At 38.3% G+C, this 23,593-nt stretch overlaps 1 protein-coding gene across 1 annotated transcript; it reads right to left on the reverse strand.

Moving 5' to 3' along the window:
* Positions 1 to 388: 388 nt before the first annotated feature.
* Positions 389 to 22,397, reverse strand: LOC126042293 (protein zyg-11 homolog B). The gene is made up of 14 exons (XM_049809179.1): positions 22,289 to 22,397; positions 15,965 to 16,130; positions 12,765 to 13,519; positions 10,017 to 10,157; positions 8,587 to 8,763; positions 8,355 to 8,419; positions 7,617 to 7,716; positions 7,486 to 7,536; positions 6,669 to 6,830; positions 6,514 to 6,561; positions 5,680 to 5,877; positions 5,535 to 5,587; positions 4,814 to 4,911; positions 389 to 2,401 (listed from the first exon to the last, which is right to left on the reverse strand). Exons 1-14 carry the CDS (start codon positions 22,289 to 22,291, stop codon positions 2,211 to 2,213), a joined length of 2,208 nt encoding a protein of 735 aa, XP_049665136.1. The 5' UTR covers positions 22,292 to 22,397; the 3' UTR covers positions 389 to 2,210.
* Positions 22,398 to 23,593: the final 1,196 nt, after the last annotated feature.

Genomic DNA, 23,593 nt, shown 5'->3' on the forward strand with positions numbered 1-23,593 from the left:
GTTGCTTCCAGAATTATTCTACCCTGGCAGTAACTCCTGAAGCTCCACAGGAATGTGAAGAGACCTTTCTGTAATTGGGACATGCAAGTAAAGTTAGGGGATTTATACCTTGTAGGCATTCATACTTTTCAGCTTAAAAGAATTCTGCTCACTGTTTGTTTGCCTGAAGCATGTAGGAACAAAACAAGAAAGGTATGGAAAATCATTTACAATCTCTGTGCTTGCTGGTTGCAGAACTTCATGAAGCGACGTCTTCACCATCTGGACTGATGCCAGTATCACATACATTTTGTGCTGCAAGTAGTAGTAGAGTCTTTTTTCCCCCCATGGTTTTAGTTAAGATGCTTCAGCAAGTTCTCCTGTTATTAGGAAAAACCAGTACTGTAAGGAGAGTTGTCATCTTTATTTTAAAATCTTGTAGCAATTGATTTATATTCGTTCTATTAACACCAATTTTGACAAGTTTTGCATTCCATTTCATGTAATGGAAATTTCATAGCAGAAGTCCCATAGCAGACATCTCAGAAGGGTGGGGAGTAAAGGCTTGGAGTCCATTTTTCATTTTTTAAACCACCTTCATAATTCAAAGCTACAACCAATTTAATTTCTTTCTGAATCAAGAAAACTATATATAACCAGATGCACACGAGAAAACGATGCTAGCTGAATTATACCTTTGTACAAAAAGCAATTACACAACATTGATTAAATTACTGGATCAGTACCTTTTGAAGTTGCTGAAATACACAATAATTGGATTATTGAAGATTAGAGGTCATGTTTTTATTTGAAGGATGGGAGTTGGGAGAGGGAAATAGTTAAAAATAGTAAAACATGGTCATCATGAAGAAGCCATCCCTGCTAGTAAGCTACCAAACTAAGTTTTCTTTTTAAACTCAATTACCAATATATTTACAGAATAGTCTCTGAATATCAATCAGTTGCCATGGAAATATGGAGACTAACCAGATAAACAAAAACAATACCTGAAATTAAATTGAATTTGAATGGACATGCAGTTTGCTTCCAGGCATCTGTATGCTGCGCAATATGTTTCATTCAACACATCATTTGAAACCCATAGGTAACCAAGAAAGAAATAAGTTGTTACAATTAGCATCTTTTATGTAAAATTTCACACTCCACAAAACAATGCAATGGACACAGGGCTCACATAGAACATTGGGTGATATTTTGCACTGTGATGACTTGGAAATATAATTCACTGCACAACACTGACAGAATATTTACAGAAAAGAACAGACCAATCATTAGTCTCTTATAAATAAGGTGACCAAATATCCTGGGCCTCCTACCAAGTCATGCAATCCCCTTCGTGAAGACAAGTCAGTATTTTGCTCTAATGAGCCTTCTCCTTTCCCTATCAGTATTCTAAAAACAAAAGAAAGATATCACACACAACCAAAAGTAGTCAAACAACAACAAAACCCCCTTCTTGTTATCAAGTTTAAAATCTCAAGCTTAGTTCATCCTTTTAGTATTGTGTCTCATTTTAATCTTGTTTCTATTACTTTACTTGAGCATGTCTCCCATTTCCCTGATGCAGTGCTGATCCCCACCTTATTAAGAGTAGGGAAGACTCAGGAGAGCTGAACCTCAAAAAGGCATTGTTCTAGCAGCAAGGAAAACAGAAGAACACAGCTTGCAGGCAAAAGGAAAAGGAAGTTAAAGACCCCATTTGAGTTTAGAAGGGTTATGAGGCAACGGACATTTTGGTCGCCTTAGTTACAAGTCTCATCGTAACCTGCATGCATGTACTTTTGTTTTAATTGGTAAAAGTGTTGAATCTCACAACCACACACAGTTCTATTCAAACACCAAACTGGTAAACAGTGTTGTGAACAGCAATCATAGGGATGAAATAACCTTCTCTCCCAGAAGTCACAAACCAAGATATTCCCAGAAGTCTTTTTTCAGATGTGCATATTGATCTGTACAAGTCCCATCTCTTTGTAGCCAGTAGTAATCCTACAGGTATGACCAGCTCAAGCAGTGACCCTTTACAAGTTGCATATGCGGTTGCCATTAAAGTTGACATTCACCAAAGGTTACCATACATGGTTCTGGGTACCACAATTATCGGCAAATCACTTTAATGGTGACCACTATATTACAAGTTACTCCAACTACACACACATCAGAAAGGATTATTACAGAGACAATACTTTACATTCCTATACCTGCAGCTTTCAGTTTGGTTTATTTTGTTGCTGTTTTCTACATGGCGGTGGTCTCCCATGACGCATAATGTGTTTTTCCAAACTATCTAGGATGGCAATAGCAATCCTTTGGACATGTGGATCAGTCTGGACGTTTTCCTTGATGTTGTATAAATGCTGTAAACCACCTTCTTCAATTAACATGCTGCAGTATCTGGCAGCTGTAGTAAGATTAAAAAAAGGAAATTTAAAAAAAAAAATTATCTAGGGTAAGTGTAGCAGATACTGTAGACACTGATTCAAATCCACTTTTGTCTCCTAGACCAGGCAGCATTTAGGACACTCCCTAAAGTGTCTACACAAGTGCATTTGTACTTTAACAAGTGACAACAGAACAACAGAGTTGCTTGGACAGGACTCCAATTGTAATCAGGTCTGTTTCCATGTCTGTCTGAGTTGACTGGAAAGTGCCTTGTAATATTCATAGTATTCTCTGTCTTCCCCTGCCTCCTCTACAGGCATTTTAAGTGCACATACATAAATTTTAAGAAATGGGAATCAGAAGTACTGTAGGATCTATGAGTATCCAGGTAAAAGTATCACCTTTACCAAAAAAACTCAGTATGGAACAGTTACCAGAAAATGGTATCAGATATACCACATCATTTGTATACTCTTGTAGAGTGAATAGGAACTAGTTCCTTTGAAAACAGTTTGCCAAATACATTGATGGTGACCTTTAACTAGTTGTAAGTTGCTATGAATGCCTTTTGAGGGATAAAATTACACTTTCCTTTCCACTTTCACTAGTGATTTTAAGAAGTTGAAAGCGCAGCTACATCAGTTCCAGTGTTATTAGGTGTAGGGACCAGCTATAAAAAGAGCCATATATTTAATGTAACATGCAAGCTTCAGAAGGTGTTACAAAAAGGTCAGGATGACTGTAATGCAATCCACAGAGCATTACCTCAGATGTGCCCAATTTCACCATTCATCTCGGTGAAGCAACACCAGAGTTGTTTAAATGCTGACAGAAGCATTTCACTGGGGATCCCATTTACTGCAGTGCTACTAATATTTTAGTTAAGTTAGCTCATTGAGGTGGATATGATAGAGAGAAACAGCAAAAGGAGAAAAAAAAATAAACAAGAAAAATCAATCTCATTAATCCTAGATTATTTTTCACCCTCATCTAAAAGAGGAGGTCAAAATAAAACACATCTCTTCTCAAGGGCAAAAAGCTCTCTTGTTGCCAAGCGCCAAAAGCTAAAGGTTTTCCCCCAAAATAAATCTTCATGTTACAGAATTAAGCACATTTTCCCTCCAGGTAGGTTATTACATTTCCTACCAAATGTTTGGTTTCTCTGCAACTTTGTCCAGAAGCTTCTGGCACCAACTACCACCAGAGCTAAACTTCAGGAATACTGTCTTGATCTCGAATCAGGAGTATGCCATCCAAGTATTTCCAGCCTCTCCATTCTACAGAGCAGTTACTCGCTGTCAATACAAACCTCTGTGGCATGTTGAAAGCTCAGAGGTTAGGGCAGAACAAAATAAACACTAAATATAAATAGAACAAACAGGACCATACTAAGTTAACAGGGCTGAGGCACAAAGAGAAATTACAGGGTCTTAATAAAAAACTGTTATCCGGAGTCTGACCAGTAAAACAACTTTGTCAGAACAGTCCTACTTCAATGTGGAAAAAGTCCTCACAGATCTCTGGCTAGCATACCCTGGGAACAGTGTCTCATTACATTTACGAGCTCTATAAAGAGCAAGATAACAGTACTTTATGTGCAATTATATATTATGCCATGTTATTGTTTGGTCCTGAATAGATGTCTTTTCACTGTAGAAAAAGTAATTTATGGGACAGGGATAAACAAGCATAGATATACTGCTGTCAAGAAGATCAAAAAACTGGCACAGAAAATACTTTTAACACTTTAGACGAAAGCTGCTTTGTATCTCGTAGAAGTTGATGACAATACACACATTCACATCATACAAACTTATGTCAAAAAAAAACCCAACCATTAAAAGCCAGGAAGGTTTATCCACTCTACATTTTGTTATACTCAGGGGATTTATTTCCTTTCCCAACACTTGTGCGTTTCATCACATGCTCGCAAATCATTTTACAAACAAGACATTGGTGTTCTCCTTTTGCAGATGGGAAAGACAGATTAAGAAACTGACCTCTGTGTCACAGCAGGTTATTGCAAAAAGGCGATTAGAGATGAGGATTACCTAAAACTTCTGTTCTGATAGTAAGAGATAGCTACCTGCTACAATAACTGTTCTTAATTTAAAAGAAATTCATAGTCCATTATTAAGATTTATATTTCTGAATAAAAACACCTGTGCAAGCCAAAAATGTAGTTAATCTGAACACACGTCCACATTTTGGAATTAATACTGTGCATTTAACAGCAAAATTCCAGTAACTAAAAATGATATAAAGAACTTGTATTACTCTCTTTCCCTGCCCCATTTAGTCAAAGCCTAAATGTAGTTTCTCCAGAGGATTAGGAATGAATACCCTTTGTTTCTCATTTTTCCCAGTTCATGCTAGTGAATAATATGCTAAGAAATAAGAATTTTAAGGGTAATGTTATCTTAATACATACGATTTTTGCTGCAGACATGCTGCATGGCCCACACTGCCCATAACTGGACACCAGGTGTCATGAAACAGCCAAGCAGTGGAAAAAATGGATTGAAAGACCTATAAAAAAAAGAACAGCAACTTGCTTTACTACTAGATACTATTACTTCAGAGGTCACATGTTGTTTACTCATTCAGCCACAGGTTTAACTAAAAGAGACACCTGATATTAAAAGGCTCACCTGCTGCACCTAAAACTAGTTTAAGACAATTACTAGCAAAAATCATATATAGTGGATATGTGGTGTGCTTTTACCATAGCATTTGGATGCCTCCTGCTCCTTAAAAACATGAGTAAAACCAGTGGAAATTATAAGGATTAGATGGACAGTAATTACCTAATTGTACTTTTTGGCCTCAAGCTTCTTTATCTAGGACAAACAGTGCTAACCTAGTGCTAGCCAATATAACCTTACTGGTTAATCTTTGTGTCTAAGTCTTTTAGGCATGCAGCTGAATATCTTTAATAGAAAAGCAGCAGAACAACATTACATTTTTCTTTCACAGGAGTCCCTAATCTTCTTTGGTCACAAAGGGAAAATTAATACGCTGCGTATTTTAAGCTGACAGGTGTTTTTCCACTGGACAAAACCATGCCTGACTAGCAGCTAACTCTGCTTTGGGAACAAGTTTTAAATCTAGTTCAGTTTATTCTCCAAACTCTAAATCAAGACAATAGTTACCTGTAAGCCACCATCTCACATTCTGGGGTTGGCCAATTCAAGATGGCAGAATGCTGCAAAATACAGAACCAAGAACACTCATTGTTAAATACAAACATTGAAAAAATATAAAAGAGTGTGATAAAATTCACCATCATTTCTGTACCAGCTGTTCAAGGAGAGATGTCCTCTGGCTGCGACTTAACGTCCAGGCCTGCTCTCCTCGAGATATCAAATGAGCAATAATCCCTGCTGCAAAGTAGCTAACTTCCACCTCCACACTGTGCAATAATTTACTGATGTGGTCTATAAAGTCCTTCCACATTAACTCAGAATGGAGTTCTTTAACTTCAGCTATGTTATTCTGGAGGTGGAAAGAAAAAAGAAAAGGGAAAATATCAACCGAAAGAATAAGATATGAGGGAGATAAACACATAAACTTGAACTACATTGTGTAGGTAACCACATATAAACACTAGGATGAGATCTTCATACATCCAAGTGACCACCAGATGCCAAAATACTACTTTTGCTTTTGAAAACTCTTCCAGTCTAATGCAGGAATTTGCCTCAAAACAAAGAGGTTTTCTCATAAGTAATTTTAGGCCATTAGCATGTAGATCACACGAAATTAAAGCCTAGTTTTAACATTCTCAAACACAATTTCAGTAAACTTCAGCAGTGCACAGTTCTGAATTCCATCGATTTTCAACCTACTTTTTGCATATGGACTCATCTGAAGCCTCACTCACTGTCCCTTCTTAAAAGCTCTTTTTGTTTACTGTAACCATCAATTTCAATATAACTAGTGCTTTTGGAGAATTGGTAAAACAGTCCAAAAAAATGTCAGTTGCAAAGAATGCATACTACAAAGATTAAAGAACAACATAAAAATATTGGGCAAGTTTTCAGATTAACATGGGATAAAAAAAAAAAAAAAATTAAAAATTAAATTTTAAAAGTACATATTTCAGACTTTTTTGTTTCTTTTTCATCTCACCAGAAGTCCAAGAACTTTCTGTTGGATGGATGATTCAGATGGAAAAGACTGTGGAAAAAAGAAACAAACTATAGGTAACCACTTATGCTTATTACTGAAACAATGTTAATTATAAACCTATGTTGATAATCCACGACCAAAACTGTACTCCTCACCTCTAAGACTCTCATGAAAAGTTCTAGCCCTTGATTTTCAATGAAGTGCCGACATGTTGTTGGAGATTCATCAGTGAGGTTCCAAAGTGCACTCAATGTGAACTTGAGGGTAGTATCTACAAGGTTCTGATTTGTTTTCTGTTTAACTATTTGTAGAAGTTGCTGGGGAAAAAAAAATAATCAAAAAATCCCAGTTATGATTGCATATCAAAAAAATGTAATAGCTCCTCTGCTGCTTTCTGCACCAACTGGGGTAATGCATGGCTATCATTTATATGCAGAGTAAAGATGTACATGTTTAGGGTCAAACTATACAAAATAAAACAGCTATTGAACTTTTTACCTCCCCTTTGAACATGGTTGCCTGCTAGAGGAATTCCTTTGTCTTCACCATAATTACACATGCAATAGTACTATTACAGGTGGCACAAAGCCATCCACAGAGCTCTGGACCCCACACGAACATTGACAGCACTAACCATTTACTTTGGTTATTCTCTTTTTGAGCATCTTTCATCTAAAACAATGGATTTCAAATCAAGAGATGTCTTTCTATGTTACTTTGTATTAATTGTGTCAAGTTTTTCTACTTCGGCTTCTTTTCATCTATGCTAATATGTCTCACTGCCACTGTCTCTGATATTATCTCTAATAAACTCTCTAGGCTTTTCTCTTCTAAAGAGCTTTCAAATGAATACAGGATAATGTCTTCATAGAATTCTATCTCCTTATGTTTATTTTGTATCTTTAGAATACTGTTAACATGATTAGCTGGAGAGGATGGTATTTTTGACTGTCAGGGAAGTATCTGACTTACCCTAACAATGAAGAGTTCTGCGCCAAGTTGAGCTGTTTGCTCTGTTGAAAGCTGTAAACAAACAAAACTGTATCAACAATTTTTTAGACTTCAGAAATATTATCCTATCATCTCAAAGGTAAATTTCATACCTTTGCAGCAAGAATGGAAATTATGGCTACAGCCATCCTTTGCATGTTTTGATCTTCATGATTACACAGCCACTGCATAACAAGTTTGGCAGCTTCAAACCTGGAAGTTAAAAATAAATTTAATTTTTAGAAGTCTCATAAGTCTTAGTAAAAGAAAGATGTACACAGACAACACATCAGATAGAAACGCATGCAAGACAAAAGTAACTGGAAGAAGTATGCCTCATACCAAAAAAAAGTAGAAATGCACAGTGAAATTACAGGTATTGCATGAGCCTCAGTCAGCTTTGAGTTGTTTGCTTAGGGTCTCTTACTTCTAATTATATATCTAAGTGCACAGGAATTGCTTCCAAAGAAGGAAGAAAAATTTGGCACAATCTTCTGAAACATCAGACCAATGCAATCCAAAGCATTTGGGCAAAACACTGAAGTAAAAAAATCTCTGCAAAAAACAATCCCATTGTTTCCGAGAGAAATCCTGACTTCTGTTACGTGCACTTAGTGATAACCCATCCAGGTGAAGTAAAAAAATACCTGTGTACCAAAGGATTTTTTTCAGACCTACATTCAGTTGTGAATTACAGGCCCAAAATAATTACAGGGCAGACAAATTCAGCACACTTGATTGATTTAAACTGAGCAAAACTGAGACCAGAAACAAACCTTCTGAAGGAACAGACAACAAAGAAAATTATTCTGCAATGCTACAACTCATTTTAACTGACTTATAAAACTTGCCTGTTAAATGGAACATCCTGAAGGATTCTGTCACTGCATAGTGAAAGAAGACAATTCTTTTGCAGCTATGGGAATGAAAAAGAATTACTTCATCAGACATACATGTTTCAAAATACTTTCTTACTATGAATTATTAAACATATTTCCGTGAGGTCATGAGATGTGGAAAAACCTTTTGTAAGGCCCACAAGACACGGAATCCTACAGAAAATAAAGGAATTTTGTCTTTTACCTGTTGATGATTTGGGAAGTGTTCCATGGCCTTCAGGAGCAAATGAGTGACATCCGCCAGAAGTCGCACAGGCATGCCTGCTGCTAAATCTTGCTTGGTTAGGTTAAAGACACACGCGCTCGCTGCTAACTGCACGGGCAAGTTCAGGGGGTGATTTCTCATTCCAATAACCACAAGCTGAAATGCAAGAGTTTTGCCTACATTAGTTACTTAAACATTTGCGCACATACCCCAAGAGCAATCCACTGTTGCTTGAGGCCACCACAATGACTCACAGCACCCAATTTCTGCCTCCCTTCTACTTAAGTGAAAAATCCATCTGGTGTGATTTTAATTCTCAGGAGGAACATTTTCTTCTGCTCAGTGATTCAAAGCTGACAACTTCCATTTTTCCAAGTCCTTTTGCACTGGTTGCAGCAGCCTCTCAAAGGAGAAGCTGCCTGGAATGCAAAAGATTCTTCGAAAGATCCAGGGTTTGCTTTACACACTGGGATAAAAATCACCAAACTCTTTCAGAGATGAATGAGGTAGGACAGAGTTTCTGCAGTTTAATGGTAATGATGTAGTGGCTTCTTGTTTGGTGACTAGCCATTTCAGATCACATCCTAAGCTGCTAGGTCAGGATATATTTTTCACAGCTTCTTCCTGAGTTATGTTTTTGGCTATGTATGTTGATTGTGATCTCACTTAAGAAAATATTTTTCTTGTTGCCTATTGATTGCCAAAGTCTTTTTGGTGTTGAAGCCAACAAAATCAAGATCACTTGTTCAGCGTCAAAGAGGACAGGAAAAACAAAAAACATCTGTGCTACTGATGCCTCTTTTTATGATCACAGTAAAAATTAAACCATCTCTGCCTTTCTAGACATGGAAAGGCAACGCTTGGAATGGATTTCTAAGGAAGTTTCTAGGATTCTCGAAGTTAGAGCCCAATATAGAACACTAATGATATTTATTCACTTGCTGTCATACTGGAAGGTGACAGTGGAGAGAAATATCACTGAATGCCTTCATTATTATTACTGTTTGGTAAGCATCAGCAGAAAGCACCGTTGTACCTGGGGAATAAGACTAGACAGACCTTTGATTTGACCCAGTACAGATATGTTCTAATGGCAGAATTCGACATCTGAAGAAAGCTTCATACCATATTCAAAATTACATGAAAGAATTAATGTAGATGCTACTAAATTTAGATAGATACTAAAACATTAGTCCAGATCAATTTTACCTAATGTAAAATGCTACAGGGCATCTTCTACATCACTATTGTTTAAAGAGTTGTTAATTCTTATCCAACATTATGATTTTAATCTTAAAAACCACAACCAAAAAATGTACAAGCTTAGAAAATAATTTATACCAGGGTTTTAGGGATGGGCTCAGTTTAAGGAACAATGCATGACAATCATCAAAACTATATTATTTTACCTTTAAAATTTCAGGCTTTGTTTTTTCCATTACATGTGTCAGGCTGAATAAATGAAAAAGTGCTTCCCTCACAAAGAAGGCCCGTTCACTGTAACGCTTCAGTGCTTCAGAAATCTGAGTTTCATTTGCTTCTCCTGACACCTATGCACAAAGAAATAATCTTTAGTTCAAGATGTCATCATTTTACCTTAAATTCTTAGAAAGTGCAAAGCTGCAGTTTCAAAAGTGGTGACATTTTCAGCCAAATCCTTCAGTAAGCAAATGGTTACTTTATCTTGCCATATTAATCCAGAACTACACAATCTTCAAACATTCCTCACAAAGAAGAATCCACATTATAAGCCAAAATTAGGCTTCAGCCATATCTTTAAGCAGAACTGTAAGAAACCACTAAGTAAAAGTAGCACTTCATAACTAACAAAAGCTTCTTATGATGCACCAAATGCCTAATAGTACTATTTGTAAATTAATGCTCTGGCAAATGCAGCTGATAAACTGATGAAGATGGTATTTTGGCTGTAACTTTTTGGCCCTGGGTTCTAGCTCTGGCAATAAAAAAAGACTTCCATTCTTTGTCTACATCAAGTTTCATATAAGCTGTATCTGTAGCAACAGCTTTCCAGCACCTTATTAAAGAACTAGCTCATGCTCTCTGCAAAAGAAGTAATTCTTAAAACCAGACTTTAAATACATGTGAAAACTAAACAATGAGCTAACTTAGGTGAAGACTACATTAGAAGCTACAAGCTGTTGACTAATACAAGCTTAAGTTCAGAATATTAAATCAGCAACTACCTGCAACTTTTTACACTTCCCAATCTGCTATATTTTCTATTTAACTATATTTTATCTACTTTACAACTGTTAGTTGTCTAACTGTAGATGGTTTGTTCCTCAGTCCTACTATTTAATGAATCATTGCTGCAATCATTGTTTTCTAAAATTCTTAGGGAAGCATGCAGAACTTGTTCTACTTTATGTGTCACATGTTCATAGATTGAAGTGTCACATCCTGTGCATCCTGTATTGAATAGAGACAAATTTTTCGAAACTTGCTAGATCAGGAATATGTTACAGCCTTGAGATAACTGATATCGTCTTGGATTTTGTTTTATATTCTCTATTGATTAGAACAGGGCAATTATATTTACTGACATGTTTTGCAGCCAATTACACACTATATGAAGAACTTCCACTTGGCTTTATGTTCTCAACTATAATGTCTGCCTAGTGTTCAATCTTTCAAGAATTTTCTGTAATCAAATTTCACAGGACTTCTGTAAAGACAGTAATATTTTACTTCTGCTGTCTCCATGAGTGCTGTCCTGTTTATTCTTTAGCAGTATCTAGACTAAGCAGCTGAATATTTCAGTATAGACACGAAAGAATTTAAGTTACACCCAAAAAAAAGGGAGGGGGGAATCGCTGCCTACAGTCTCTTCTTGACAACAATGCCTTAAAAAAAAAAAAAAAAAAGATAGAAATGCAAACTGCTTTTTGCTAACTACACTGCTACAAGTCCATCATGATTTTCACATTACTAGAACCTTCTTCCTTCCTGCCTTTTCATTGCACAGTCCCTTGTATGAAGCATGTATTCTAAAGAGCAAGGATTATATTGAATTATTTTACACCAAACATGAGGTATAATTTCCTGATGCCATATATCATCACACCAAACAGGAACTTGCTTTCTCCAACAATGCATTTCAACATTCAGACACATCACTATCAGCTGACTTGGCCATCAACAAATGTCAAAAGTTCCAGGGGGAAAAAAAAAATTATAAAATTGTGTAGCTGTGTTACCTCAATTGCTTGTAGCAACAGCATTCTGAATTTTAAAATTGAAGTGCAAAACTCAACTTGCACAAGAGACAGACTAAACTATGGACACATTATGCAAACTCTTCCTCACTCCCTTTGCAGTTTCCATTATCCTCATGGCAAGAAGATAACAAGACTCAGAGTCAAAGATGATATACCACTGACACTGACATGTCTAAAACATCTCTTTTTCGTCTTTAATTCTGACCCCTTCATAGCAGGGACAGGATAGGGTCATTCTCCAGTAAGTGCATGCATATTCTACAGAACAGGGCACAACATCTTGTTGCCTGGCACTAAAAGACAAATAAATGCACTTCAGCAAACATCATCTCATCCCAAGTGGCTAAGTAATTTAGGATTTGTTCAAGAAAAGGAAGTTTCTCATCCTAAGTAATTGCTTCTTACATGTTCATCACCAAAAGACCTTTCAAGGTGGGTAGAAATATTGTAACAGGAAATAGAAGTGGTGATGGAGTAAAACAGCAGCTCAGTTATTAAGTTTTATTGTATCTGCTGTGTTAATCATGAACTGCTCAAAGATTATGCAAATTGTACCTCTTACACATTGCTGCCTTATGCTAGATACCGTGCTGGAATCCAGAGAATATTATTCCAGTAAATCACTTCAGACTAGACAAAGTTCAGCTCTCTCAGATCTGATCTGTTAAATCAGGATCTAAGGCTCACTGAAAAGGCACAGAAAATAGATGCTTCTTACAATAGTCTTATGTAAATTTAGCAGCTTCTGTGCCAGAATTAAGTAGGAATTTGACATAAAGTCAGTAATTACAATTAACAGTTAAAAAAAATGAACCTACAGCCTCCTTCTGAAACACCCACATACATCTGTTACAAATGATTAGTTCTATTTTTCCTGCACATTGTAATTTTTCAGTAAAATTAATTCCCCCACTTAACCTTTAGGTTTCCTTCTCCTGTTAGGAATTCTGAGTAGCCGGCGTCAGTAGCTAGCAGTCCTACAAACTGCATTGTGGGCCGTTGCTGAATAAATGCTTCTACAGCTTTATCTGTAACATGTTTTCTTCCAGAAATGTCCAAAGACACAAGGTTAGGCAAGATATCCTTCTGTTCCAGTAAACGAAGCGCTATGTCTGATGTGAACTGTTTGTCATCTGAAATATCAAGGTGATTCAGGTATTTTAGTTCTCTAATAACATCCAGAATCTGGGTTGTGGTCATTTTCAAGCATTTCAGGTGGTGCATGGTCAAAGACTTGAGTCGGTCTTTGCAGGTGAGGAGTGCTGTAATGTCAGTGACAGAGGTGTTCGATATATCCAGACTTTCTAATCTAGGAAGTGAAGCAACATCTGCCAAGTCCTCATTGTAGAACAGAACATTGGTAATACTCAATGCACGAAGCCCAGACAACTGACTGAAGCACCTCTCGTATGGGTCTTCCAGAGAAAGAGTTAGTGAGTTCAGCACAAGGCATTGTAGATTTTGTTGGATCCATTTATTGCTGCCAAGTCCACTTATAATGTCTGTGATTGTTATATCTGCATTCACCCCAGTAGCATCAAGTTCTACCAGCTTGTGATGGCAGAATGCTTTCCGGAAAGCCACAGCAGAGATTTTTGCTTTCCGGATACAAGCTCGTTTCAAACGCATCTGGTTGCCTCGGAAGATGCCCACAGTTCCATCATTCAGAAGCCCTGTTGGAAAACAGCATCAGTGTTTGGATCCAGTGTTATAGAACATTACTTTTATTTTAAGAACCCGAAGGGTACAAAGCGTTAACAAAGAAAATTAATTGCAAAGTAGTTTGTCTTAGATCATTATGCCACTGATCCCAAAATTTTATATTTGAGATTCCACTTTTAAGATTACAATTTCACTTTTGGAAAATTCCAGGTTTAAGAATAGGAGAGAGAAATTAAGATGTAGTATACACATTTTACCTGTTTGGTTCAGAACATGGAACATGCAATAAATAAAATGTGGATATGATACAAAAACATTTAGACTGCTGCCTGCATTTTCTGGATTTTCTCACTGAACTGGTTAGAACTGTGCTAAAAACAGAATTTCAAAATTTCTGAAAGTTATTCTTCCCTGGTCACAGTTCTCTTAACCTCAAGATAGTACCAGCAATCAATGACCAGTTTTCATCTTGCTTTAACTCCGTTGAACCATTTAGCATTTGACTGAATTAGTAAGTATGATCAATACGCTAAACGAAGCTTGTTAAATTCTTCTATATATCCCTCATGAAGAAGGTAGGAGTGTTGCTCAGAAACAAGCCTAATGTGAGAAAGAAACCTAAAAGGTGATTCAAAGAGGAGAAAGAGGAGGACAAGGAAAGGGTGGGAAGAAGAGAAAGACAGCCACGAAAAAAGGAAATGCAACAATCTTGTTTGAGATTATTATCTTGTTGCTCTGTAGCAAGATGACTGCATAAGTAGTCTTTTCTTGCAGCATACTGGCAACATCCTAATTGAAATAATAAATTCAGTTCCCTGCACAGGATTATCCAAAATGCATTGAAAACACCAAGATTTCTTATTTGTATCTTACCAACAGAAGGATTACTGCAATATAGAAAGCCATCTGAGAAGGGTATGGTTGTACAAGCATGCACACAAAAGGAGTAGGAAGAACATGTCCTTCTAGTTTCACTCTAGAAGGTTATAAATGTCAACACTCCTGTTTTTTATCTCCTATCTTCAATTATAATGAACAGAAAAGAAACTGAAAATAGAATATATTTGAATAAAAACATCATTGCCACTTCAGTTTGGATTTAAGTCAAAAGCTAGTAATTGCCTCTGTGACAAAGTCAAATTAATATTAAAATTTGCAGACCTTTCTAAAGAGCAAACGGTTTAAGCATTTCTGACCAAGTAGTTGGGGCACTGCTCTTTTGCAGAGATAGCAAAAATACGGGGTGAAACATTTGGTACCCAGCAGAAAAATTAAATGTGATAAATCATTATAATTTTGTTAAAGTATTGCTAAATTAATTGAAGATCGAGTTAGGCTCTCTCACTGGCCTACCTTAGCCACACCCTGTTTATATTTTTTATCAGGTTTTTTCATCCTGCACTCTGACACAGTGTTTGTGATGTTTCGGTGTCTGGAACTGCCTTCATCACTACTGGCACAGACAGTAAGTTTCTGCTAATTCAGTTTCCTTGAATCTGATTTCTTGGGGCTATTCTAAATAATTAACCTTCAGAAAGTAATGTATGTTGAAAATGAAGTTTGTTTTGAGTTTGTGGTTTTTTTAGGACCAATACTTCTGTTATATCTGACTAGAACAACTTGAGAAAACTAGAACACCCATATTTGCACAATAAGAGCCAAATCTGCACCTGTAGGATAGGGCACTTGGTCTGTTTACAATAATTTTTCTAATGTCACATTTCATCTCTTAATAAGAGTCTCCAGGTTCTCCAGGAACTGGTCTCCTGCCTCTTCACTAGGATCTATACACTCACTCTTTTCATGCTAAGAAGCTGTTACTGACACATTTTCCTTTGTCATGCTTAAAGGATGCAAACGAGGGCAGCCCTGTCCTCAAAGATGTGCTGACAGAGAATATGATAGGCCAGTACCTAAAATGTAAGAACACCACAAGATGGTTTTCACAGATGTTTATACTACTCTTGAAACCGACTGCTTTCGAGCAAATAATTACACTTCAACAAAAGTGCTAAAAGAGATGAGAAACTATTTTAATGAAAATCACAAGATTATTTCCTGGTTTAATCACAAGAACACACAATAAAGAAAATTCAATTAATTGCTCTGCAAGAGATACTGGAATATTTGAGTGCTGCTATAAGTAGTAGAATCAAATAATTTTTATATTTTTTTTAAAGTGATTGAAAGAAGATCTATTAAAGAACGTTCACTGAAAGGAACATTAAGTTAAAATCATAAACCCAAGACAAAGGACCTTCTATTTAGAACTATATGGCAATGCAACATTCAGCTGAAGCTGTGGAAAAGCAAAAATAACAGAAATTCTCTATTAAGAGATTAAGGAATACAGCTTTAACAGCTGCAACAGCAGATTCTACTAGAAAATACCAGAACTGCAGTGTGACATTCCAGTAAAATATTTTCACTGATGACCCACAAATAATTGTTTTTACCATGAAATGCCATTGTCTGCAGCAATCGATCAGCCACTTCTTGAGGAAACATTCCTGGCTCCTGCAAGCATAGCGTTCCATCTTGCCTTTCTGTGCAAAATTTCTCTAGGTTGGCAGTCAGGAAATTCAAACAGATATCAAGTAAAGAATAAGGAGAAGCTTCCTCCTGTCATATGCAAAACACAATGAAACAAAGGAGATTTAGTGAAATCTTTCTCTGTCTATGAATCTTCCATTACTCTATAATGTTGTTTTTAGGCAAACCATTCATTTTTGTTAATCTGATTCTCATTGGAACAGGCAAATATTACAAAAGGAAACACATCCCTTAGAGCTACACAAGTCGGGTCACACAATAAATAACTGGCCAAACCGATGAGCAGCCTCCTCCCCCAGTCACCTCCAGAACCACATCCAGTCTGGTCTGTTGTGCTTGAACCCTGCTCGCATTCAGAGGAAGAAAAGTAATTGCTGATAAGATCAGTTGAATTTATGAAGTCTACTGGGAATTAATCAATCAATCAAGACAGACTGAAAGAAGATTTTAAATCAAATTTTACTTCTGGATTTAAACGATTTATTTTAATCTTTCATTTAAGTCAACCCATATTAGAAGCCTACTACCAAGCTACACTAGAAGTGCAGATAAATTTCATATATTGTTAGGAGCAATTTTTGATACTGAAAAGGGCACTTAGAGTTCCAAATCAAAAAAAGGAAACTCAGAAAGAACTGAGTTTGAAAATTCCAAATTTTGTGCTGCAATAAAGTAACAACTATTACAGTATTCCCTCCAATTAGGAGATACCAATTCCTCCTTTTTATGCTAAGCACCTGAAAATCATCTATAGTAGAACCCTGTGTACAAAGGACAAGGCAGAATATAAACTTGAACTTTTCCTTCAGAGTTTGAGATTGTACATTGATATACAAAAATCTCAAAGGTTTTTTTATTCCATGTCTAATAATAGCCTACTGTTTTCAGCCACACAGATTAATCAACATAAAGAATGACTCGCAGCACTGTGAATCATCCCCAGCACCATACAAAAGAAGGCCGAGTGACTGGTACATACTCCCCCAGACAATTTTGAAAATAACAGCATCAACTGTTGCCAGATCTCATCTGTAGGAAAAATTGTGGCTTGCCTTTTCTACTGAAAGTTCTGGATAATTTCACCTTTCTTTCCTAGCTCATTTAACTTCTCTTCTGTTGCCTCATTTGCCTAATATGTTCATCACAGAAGTACAGAAATATATGAAAGGTTATATAGAAGAAATACAAAGAAAATGACAGAAATAAGTCTTCCAAAATAAGTTGCATATATTTGAAGACTGGGAGGTACCACATTAGGGCAAAGATGGAATGGAGCTTATCTTTAATGAATCATATATTGACAACAATGAGAGACTGGAGTTTAATAGCTCCTAAAGACTTAAGTACAGGTTTGGGAATAGAATCTCCAAATTATTCAAATACAAGTTCTTTCTGCAGTTTTTGACATGCAACTTCCAACTCCTTTGACTCAATCTTTCTCAGTGTTTAATTTTTATGATTTTTTTTTTAAAGATTGAATATTACATTTTATTACTGAAGAAACAGGAGTCACTTTGTGATACAACTTGCTCACATTACCAGAAAACAGCAATTTTGGCTGCTTCCAATCTTAAGATGATATGAAAAGGAAGGACAGAATTTGGAACTGTGAATGTCTTTTGTTTCTTCATAATGTGCAACAATGCCTAAAGTACTTCTAAAGAGAAAACACAACCAATTATTTTAAAATAGTACATTTTTTAAAGGAAAGGGGAAAATTTTCTTTTTAACCTGAAATTAATACACACACCCAGGACTTATACAACAGCTGCTGATTAAAAAAAAACACCACCAGAATCCTTACTCAAAGGCATATGAAAATCATTCCGACTAAAGCAAAGATGTCCTCATCTCCCATTAGATCTTGGGTTTCTAATTTGATGCTTAAATATGACAAAACCAGAATACTGGCTCTCTTCATTCTCTCTGGCACTTTTCCATAATTCCTGCCAAAAAAGCTAAAACACTTTTATAGATCAGTGAGCAAACTCCAATGAGAATTTTTAGCCTTGCAGATAGGCCACTAGCATATGACTCAGAAAACTATTTTTTCAACCAGTACCTCTAACTGGCCAATCTGTAATTTGGAAATATTGTTTTAATTTTCATATAAAGTAATCACTTTAGAAGTCCATACAGGACATCTCCACACAATAAAGGAACAAAACCCACAAACATGGCTCAATTACACTTGCAAACAACACAGTATCATTTTTATTAACTCCACTTATACCAGTTACAGGAGACATTTATAATGTTTCTTCAACTTGTTGCCAAAAGGCTGAAGAAACACACCTAATGAAGGCTCCTGAGGTAACCTGGGCAGATAGGCGAAACATATTTATCTGTATCTAATAAAGTCCCTTGACAAACATCATAAAAACAGTTTCCTAGACTGTCTGCTACTGAAATAGAACAGCTTGAATGCAATCTGTAAACCTTTTATGTGAGCTAGCCGCATTCCGTTCTTCAACTTCTCTTTACTTAAAGATAATATTGCCCAGTTAAAGACCTCATAGTAAAAGTGTTTGGTAGTATTTAAGCTCTTAGAAGGTTAGGATTTAAGGGGTTCCCTTCTCTAGCTATGCTTTTGACTGTCAACTTGAAAACAAACCTGGCATTTGTTTTCAGCTCATTTCACTTTCTGGTTATGATACTCTAAGGAGATGCTGTAAATGTCTGTCAACCACAGTGCAGGATTTATTATTATTAATATTATTATTAAAGATCATCCAGCAATATTTGAGTTGAACTTTTATTATGTATATCTGACTTTTTCATAGCCATCTTAATTATCTGATACTTCCATGTAACCTCACAGTTTATTTCATTCTATCAAATTAATTCAGTGATCAGAAAATAAACAGAAAAATAAATTCCCCAAAACACAGAATTATGCATTATATAATGCGAGTCTGGGCGTCTTCATTAGCTCAAACACATATTATAAAGAGTAATGTAACATATCTAAAACCAGCTAGCTAATGGAATAGTACAGAGTAGAATAATTGCATTTATATGAGCTTTTTAAGGCTTATTTAAATTAATTTTTTAAAAAGATAACTTTATAATTGCTTAATATAGGCAAGGCAAGCAAACAAAAAAGAGAGCCGGGGGGGGGCGGGAGGGAGGGTAAACTGCATGGCTACTGGCATCTAACAGTAATCCAATACACTAGTGGACTGAAATGCAATACCGACGTCAACATGATGTTAACCAGTTCAGTTTAGAGCTCACACACTAGTGCAGTTGGAAAGGTTCTCAAAGAACACTATACTCCACATTTTCTTTTAAAAACTCTTTGGATCAACTTTAAATATTGCTAGAATATATTTAACCTATATTGCAAAATGCAGTTAAAAAGAAAAAAGAGTTTAAGGGGACATACTGAAATACCTGGAATAAGTTAGAGAATCCTAAACCCAACATTATGCCTAGATTAACTGGCCGAGTGTGAGTATCAAAACAAAGTCCTGTTCCTTTGGGGAAGCATCACCGTGCAACCACCTGCTTCTACAATAGTAACTAAAAAAGAGACAGGTTTAACTGATGTTTTCCATCGGTAATTACAATCTAACTTTGCGCAAGAAGTAAATTCTACTGCTGCGTGGGCCGCCTTCACTATAGGTATTGTGATCGTACCAACTCCAGCTGGAAAAATTTGCTTCCTTCTGGCTTTGTGTCTCAGTCTCGTTAAAAAACAAAACCTTTTTTTCCATAGGTAGTTTTTTGGGGTGCCCCCCCTCAATAAATCAGTATAAAACACTGGAAGACAAATACCAATTTCAGCTCTAACAGAACCACTTCTATGATGTATTCCCCAATTTTCATAGCCGATTGCAGACTCAGTATGACAAAACCCAGATGTGTAAGGTCTCTGTATGCCTGGCCCATCTGCTTTTTTCTCTCTGAAGTCTGAAAGAAGGAGATGGGGTACAGGATAAGGGACTTCTCATATTGTGGCAGTTATTTCTCTCAAAAAGTTAGCAGGAAAATAAGACATAATTTAGAGCCTTAGTCTTTGGTGCTGGACATACCATGTTTCTAACTGTTTTCCACCTCTCCACAGCTCCAAAACTTTACTTACTTAAAATGAACACTCTTAAAACGATCAGGAATGATCAACTCAAGTAATGGTCATCAAAACTCTTCTGAGCGCTAATAAAGGAAAGGCAGTGAAAAATAAACAGTTCCATGATTTACGTTACGAAGAAAGCTTTATGATTATCTACTTAAATTAAATGGAATGAAACAGATGTAGGCAATTTATTAACCAGAGTCAAGGAAGGATTATGCTCAAAACTCAGATTTAGTATTAACTATTCTGGCACAGCAAGTGGGAACATACTGACTAAAGTTGCTAGCGATACAAAGTTGACAGAGCTCAGGAGAGGTCTAAAATTAAACAGTGCCATATTAAAGCTACATAGTAAGGCCATGTATTTCAAGATTAATAGCAAGAACTTCAGATATGAGTTCATCAATTAGGAATGACTGGAGAGAAGAACCTGAATGGTTTGCTTAACCACAAGAAAACAATGTGAGGCAGCCAAAGAAGGCATCAGGAGAAGCATAAAGCAAAAATAAGGAAGTATTGTGTCATTTTCAAGACACTTGGAGATCTCACGGGGCTATTTATGTTAAGAGATACCTGCAACATTTCAGTTTGAACGTAACAGCTACTAGAATGCTCGGGGGAAAAAAAAGCACGTTGGTAGTAGGAAACAAAACCAGCTTTTCTTACATTAGCAGATCAAAAGGTGAGAGATATGAAAGCTGCCTATAGATACAGCCCAGTGAATAAAAACTACAGAAGGAAAAAAAGCTATTAAGGTGAAGCACTGTGCCAGCACAGCAACAAAGGTGCATTAAAATGCCGTGAAACAGAATTTTTGACATAAATTTAAATGTCAGTACATAGCTCCAAAACATCAAACAATGAAGTGTTACCCTAGCCCACTGAAAAGAAGAGCAGGTGCAAAAGGCACCTACTTTTAAAATAAAGATAAAAAACTTTATTAGGGTATTAAATGAAATTAGGCTTTTAATAACAAGGGCTGAGACTAGACAACACAGGAAGGTCCTGCTAGTGCTTTAAAAGCAAATATGCACACTCATCTCTCAAACACAGGAGAGACCAAAACAGCACCCATATGTTCTGCTCTGAGGCCTGTCTTCCAACAGAGAGAGGCTGTTCCTCCACCGCCAGTTTTGGCCAGCTCCGTGCTGTTCGGAGCACCCTACTACACATTACACAGATCAGCAAAGCCCACGTACCGCGCATACCACAAAACCCGTGCTTTCGGTGGCACGGCTTTTTCCAGACAGCCCCTTTTCCAGGACAAAGCAAGCCCCAGTGGGAAAAGTGCTGTCTGAGGGTTGGACTGCACCCAGGCTGGGGAGGGGGGCGGCAGGAGCTGGACGAGGGCACAGACGGCCGCCCCGTCCTTCACGCCGGCCGGCTGAAGAGCTCTGCCCGCCGGGCTGCCCCCCGCACCTGCGTGGCGGGAAGCCGGCCGCAGCCGCTGCTCCTCGGCCCCACAAGGTGCTGTGAGAGGAGCTGCTCAGCGGCAGCGAGGCCGGGCCGGCCAGCCCCCTCGCAGCGCTGTGCCGATGCCGGGGCGCCCCGGGCGGGGCTGCCGCTGCCCCTTCGCATCGCGCCGGGCTTGAACCGTCCCCTCCGCCGGCTCTCGGTCGCCCTTTTATATAATCGGTAGGACGGCAGCCGCAGAGGTTACACAACAGCGAGGGGAACGAGGGCTGCCGGCCCGGCTCGGGGGGACGTGCGGGGTGCCGGCGGGGCAAGGAGCGGCCGCGGACCCCCCCGCTCCGCCGCCGGCTCGCTCCCGCCTCTGTCCCTCAGCGGAGGGAGGGGGGGGGGGGGGTAAGAGGCGCGCGCCCGGGGCCCGCCTCGCGCCCGCTCCGGCCAACGGCCTCACCTGCCCGGGCGCGCGGCAGCCCCCCCCCCCCCCCCCCTCACCACAGAGCGGGGCTCGCGGCGCCGCCATAACGGCCCTTGCTCCCCCCCACTCCTTCCATCCCCCCGGTGGGCGACGGCGGTTCACCTCAGCTCCCCTCCGCCGGGCTGTGTCACCCTGGGGCGGGGGACACACACACACATACACACACACACACACAGCCTGCCCGCCCCCACCGGCGCGACCGGCGACCCCCACCCATCCCCTCAGCGACTCCTCGGCCCGGCGCTGCCCGCCGCGCTCACTCACCATCGCGGCGCTGGGTGCCGGAGGCGAGCGCCCAGCCAGCCGGGTCCCGGAGCTTGGCTCCCTTTTTTTTTTTTTTTTTTTTTTTTTTTTCTTTTTTTTTTTTTTTTTTTTTTTTTCCCCTTTCCAACCCCCCTTTTTTTTTTACACACCCCCCCACCCCCGACCTGGAAGTGAATCTGCCTCAGCCGGCCGGGCAGCAGCACCGAGCCCGCCTCCCTTAAAGGGGCAGCACCAGGCACACACTGCCGGGTGGGTGGGAACCTTAAAATCCAGGTTTAAGCATGAAAGGCGTGAAGCGTCAGGAGAAGGGTCTATTACTCAGCAACGGGCATTGGCGTCGCGCGTGACGGTGGGTGCGAGAACTTCCCTGACGCCCGGTTGCTTTCATTTCGGAGCAAGGATGAAGGAACACCGAAGCGCCGGTGAGTCTGTCCACGCAGAGGATGCCGAGGACTGAAGCAGTTCCTTGTCTTTGGATAACCTCTCACAACCAGGAATTCAACGTCAGCTTTATAATTGCTGCTCACAGATCAACCTCTGTTATTTAAATGTTTCCTGCCCAAACCAGTTTATTCCGGTAATATGAATAACAATCTGCTGCAGTACAATAGGTTTCGCCACCTGCTTCAGAGTTGGAGAGGAGCTTTGCCATAAGCTTTTACACAAAATAATTTCAGATACAGTAGTAGTGATGAAAACCTGTCTCCTGACAAATAATACATACTATAATATGTTGTTGGTAGAAAGAATACAGTTATTTTTTTGTTTCAGGACACAGAGAGCGATACAATTTCCCTATCCAAGTAAAATGAAATTATAATGAGTTTACTGTTCAACCTTTTAAAGAATTGCTGATTCTACGTACAGCAGCTTTGAATACTAGTTGTTTGCAAACCAGCAAAACAAATAAACACTAAGGAACAATTGCTAAAATCATTTATGTTTCCGTCATTACAAGATGACAAAATATTCTACGGCTATGATCAAACACAATTTTGCCTGTTTAGGGACTACATAACAAAGGTCAGTTATAGTCCCGATTCTTTAGATGAGGATGTTGACATAGAGAAAATAAATTACGTGCTCAGGATCCGACAACAACAGAATCAAAAGTCCTCGTGTTCTGAATTTAACCACTTAAAAATCTAATCTGCTTAGAAGAAATACATTATATAATTACAGGCACAGAAATTAGCTTATATTAGGGAGGGGCTAGTAGTGTTATTCCCAGTCCATTACATGTTTCTTCTACCTCCTAATGTCTTTTGGAGCTTCCAGGCTGTTCTTTCCATAGCTATTAACAAA

The sequence above is a fragment of the Accipiter gentilis genome, chromosome 8, assembly GCF_929443795.1.
Source record: "Accipiter gentilis chromosome 8, bAccGen1.1, whole genome shotgun sequence".
NCBI lineage: Eukaryota > Metazoa > Chordata > Aves > Accipitriformes > Accipitridae > Astur > Astur gentilis.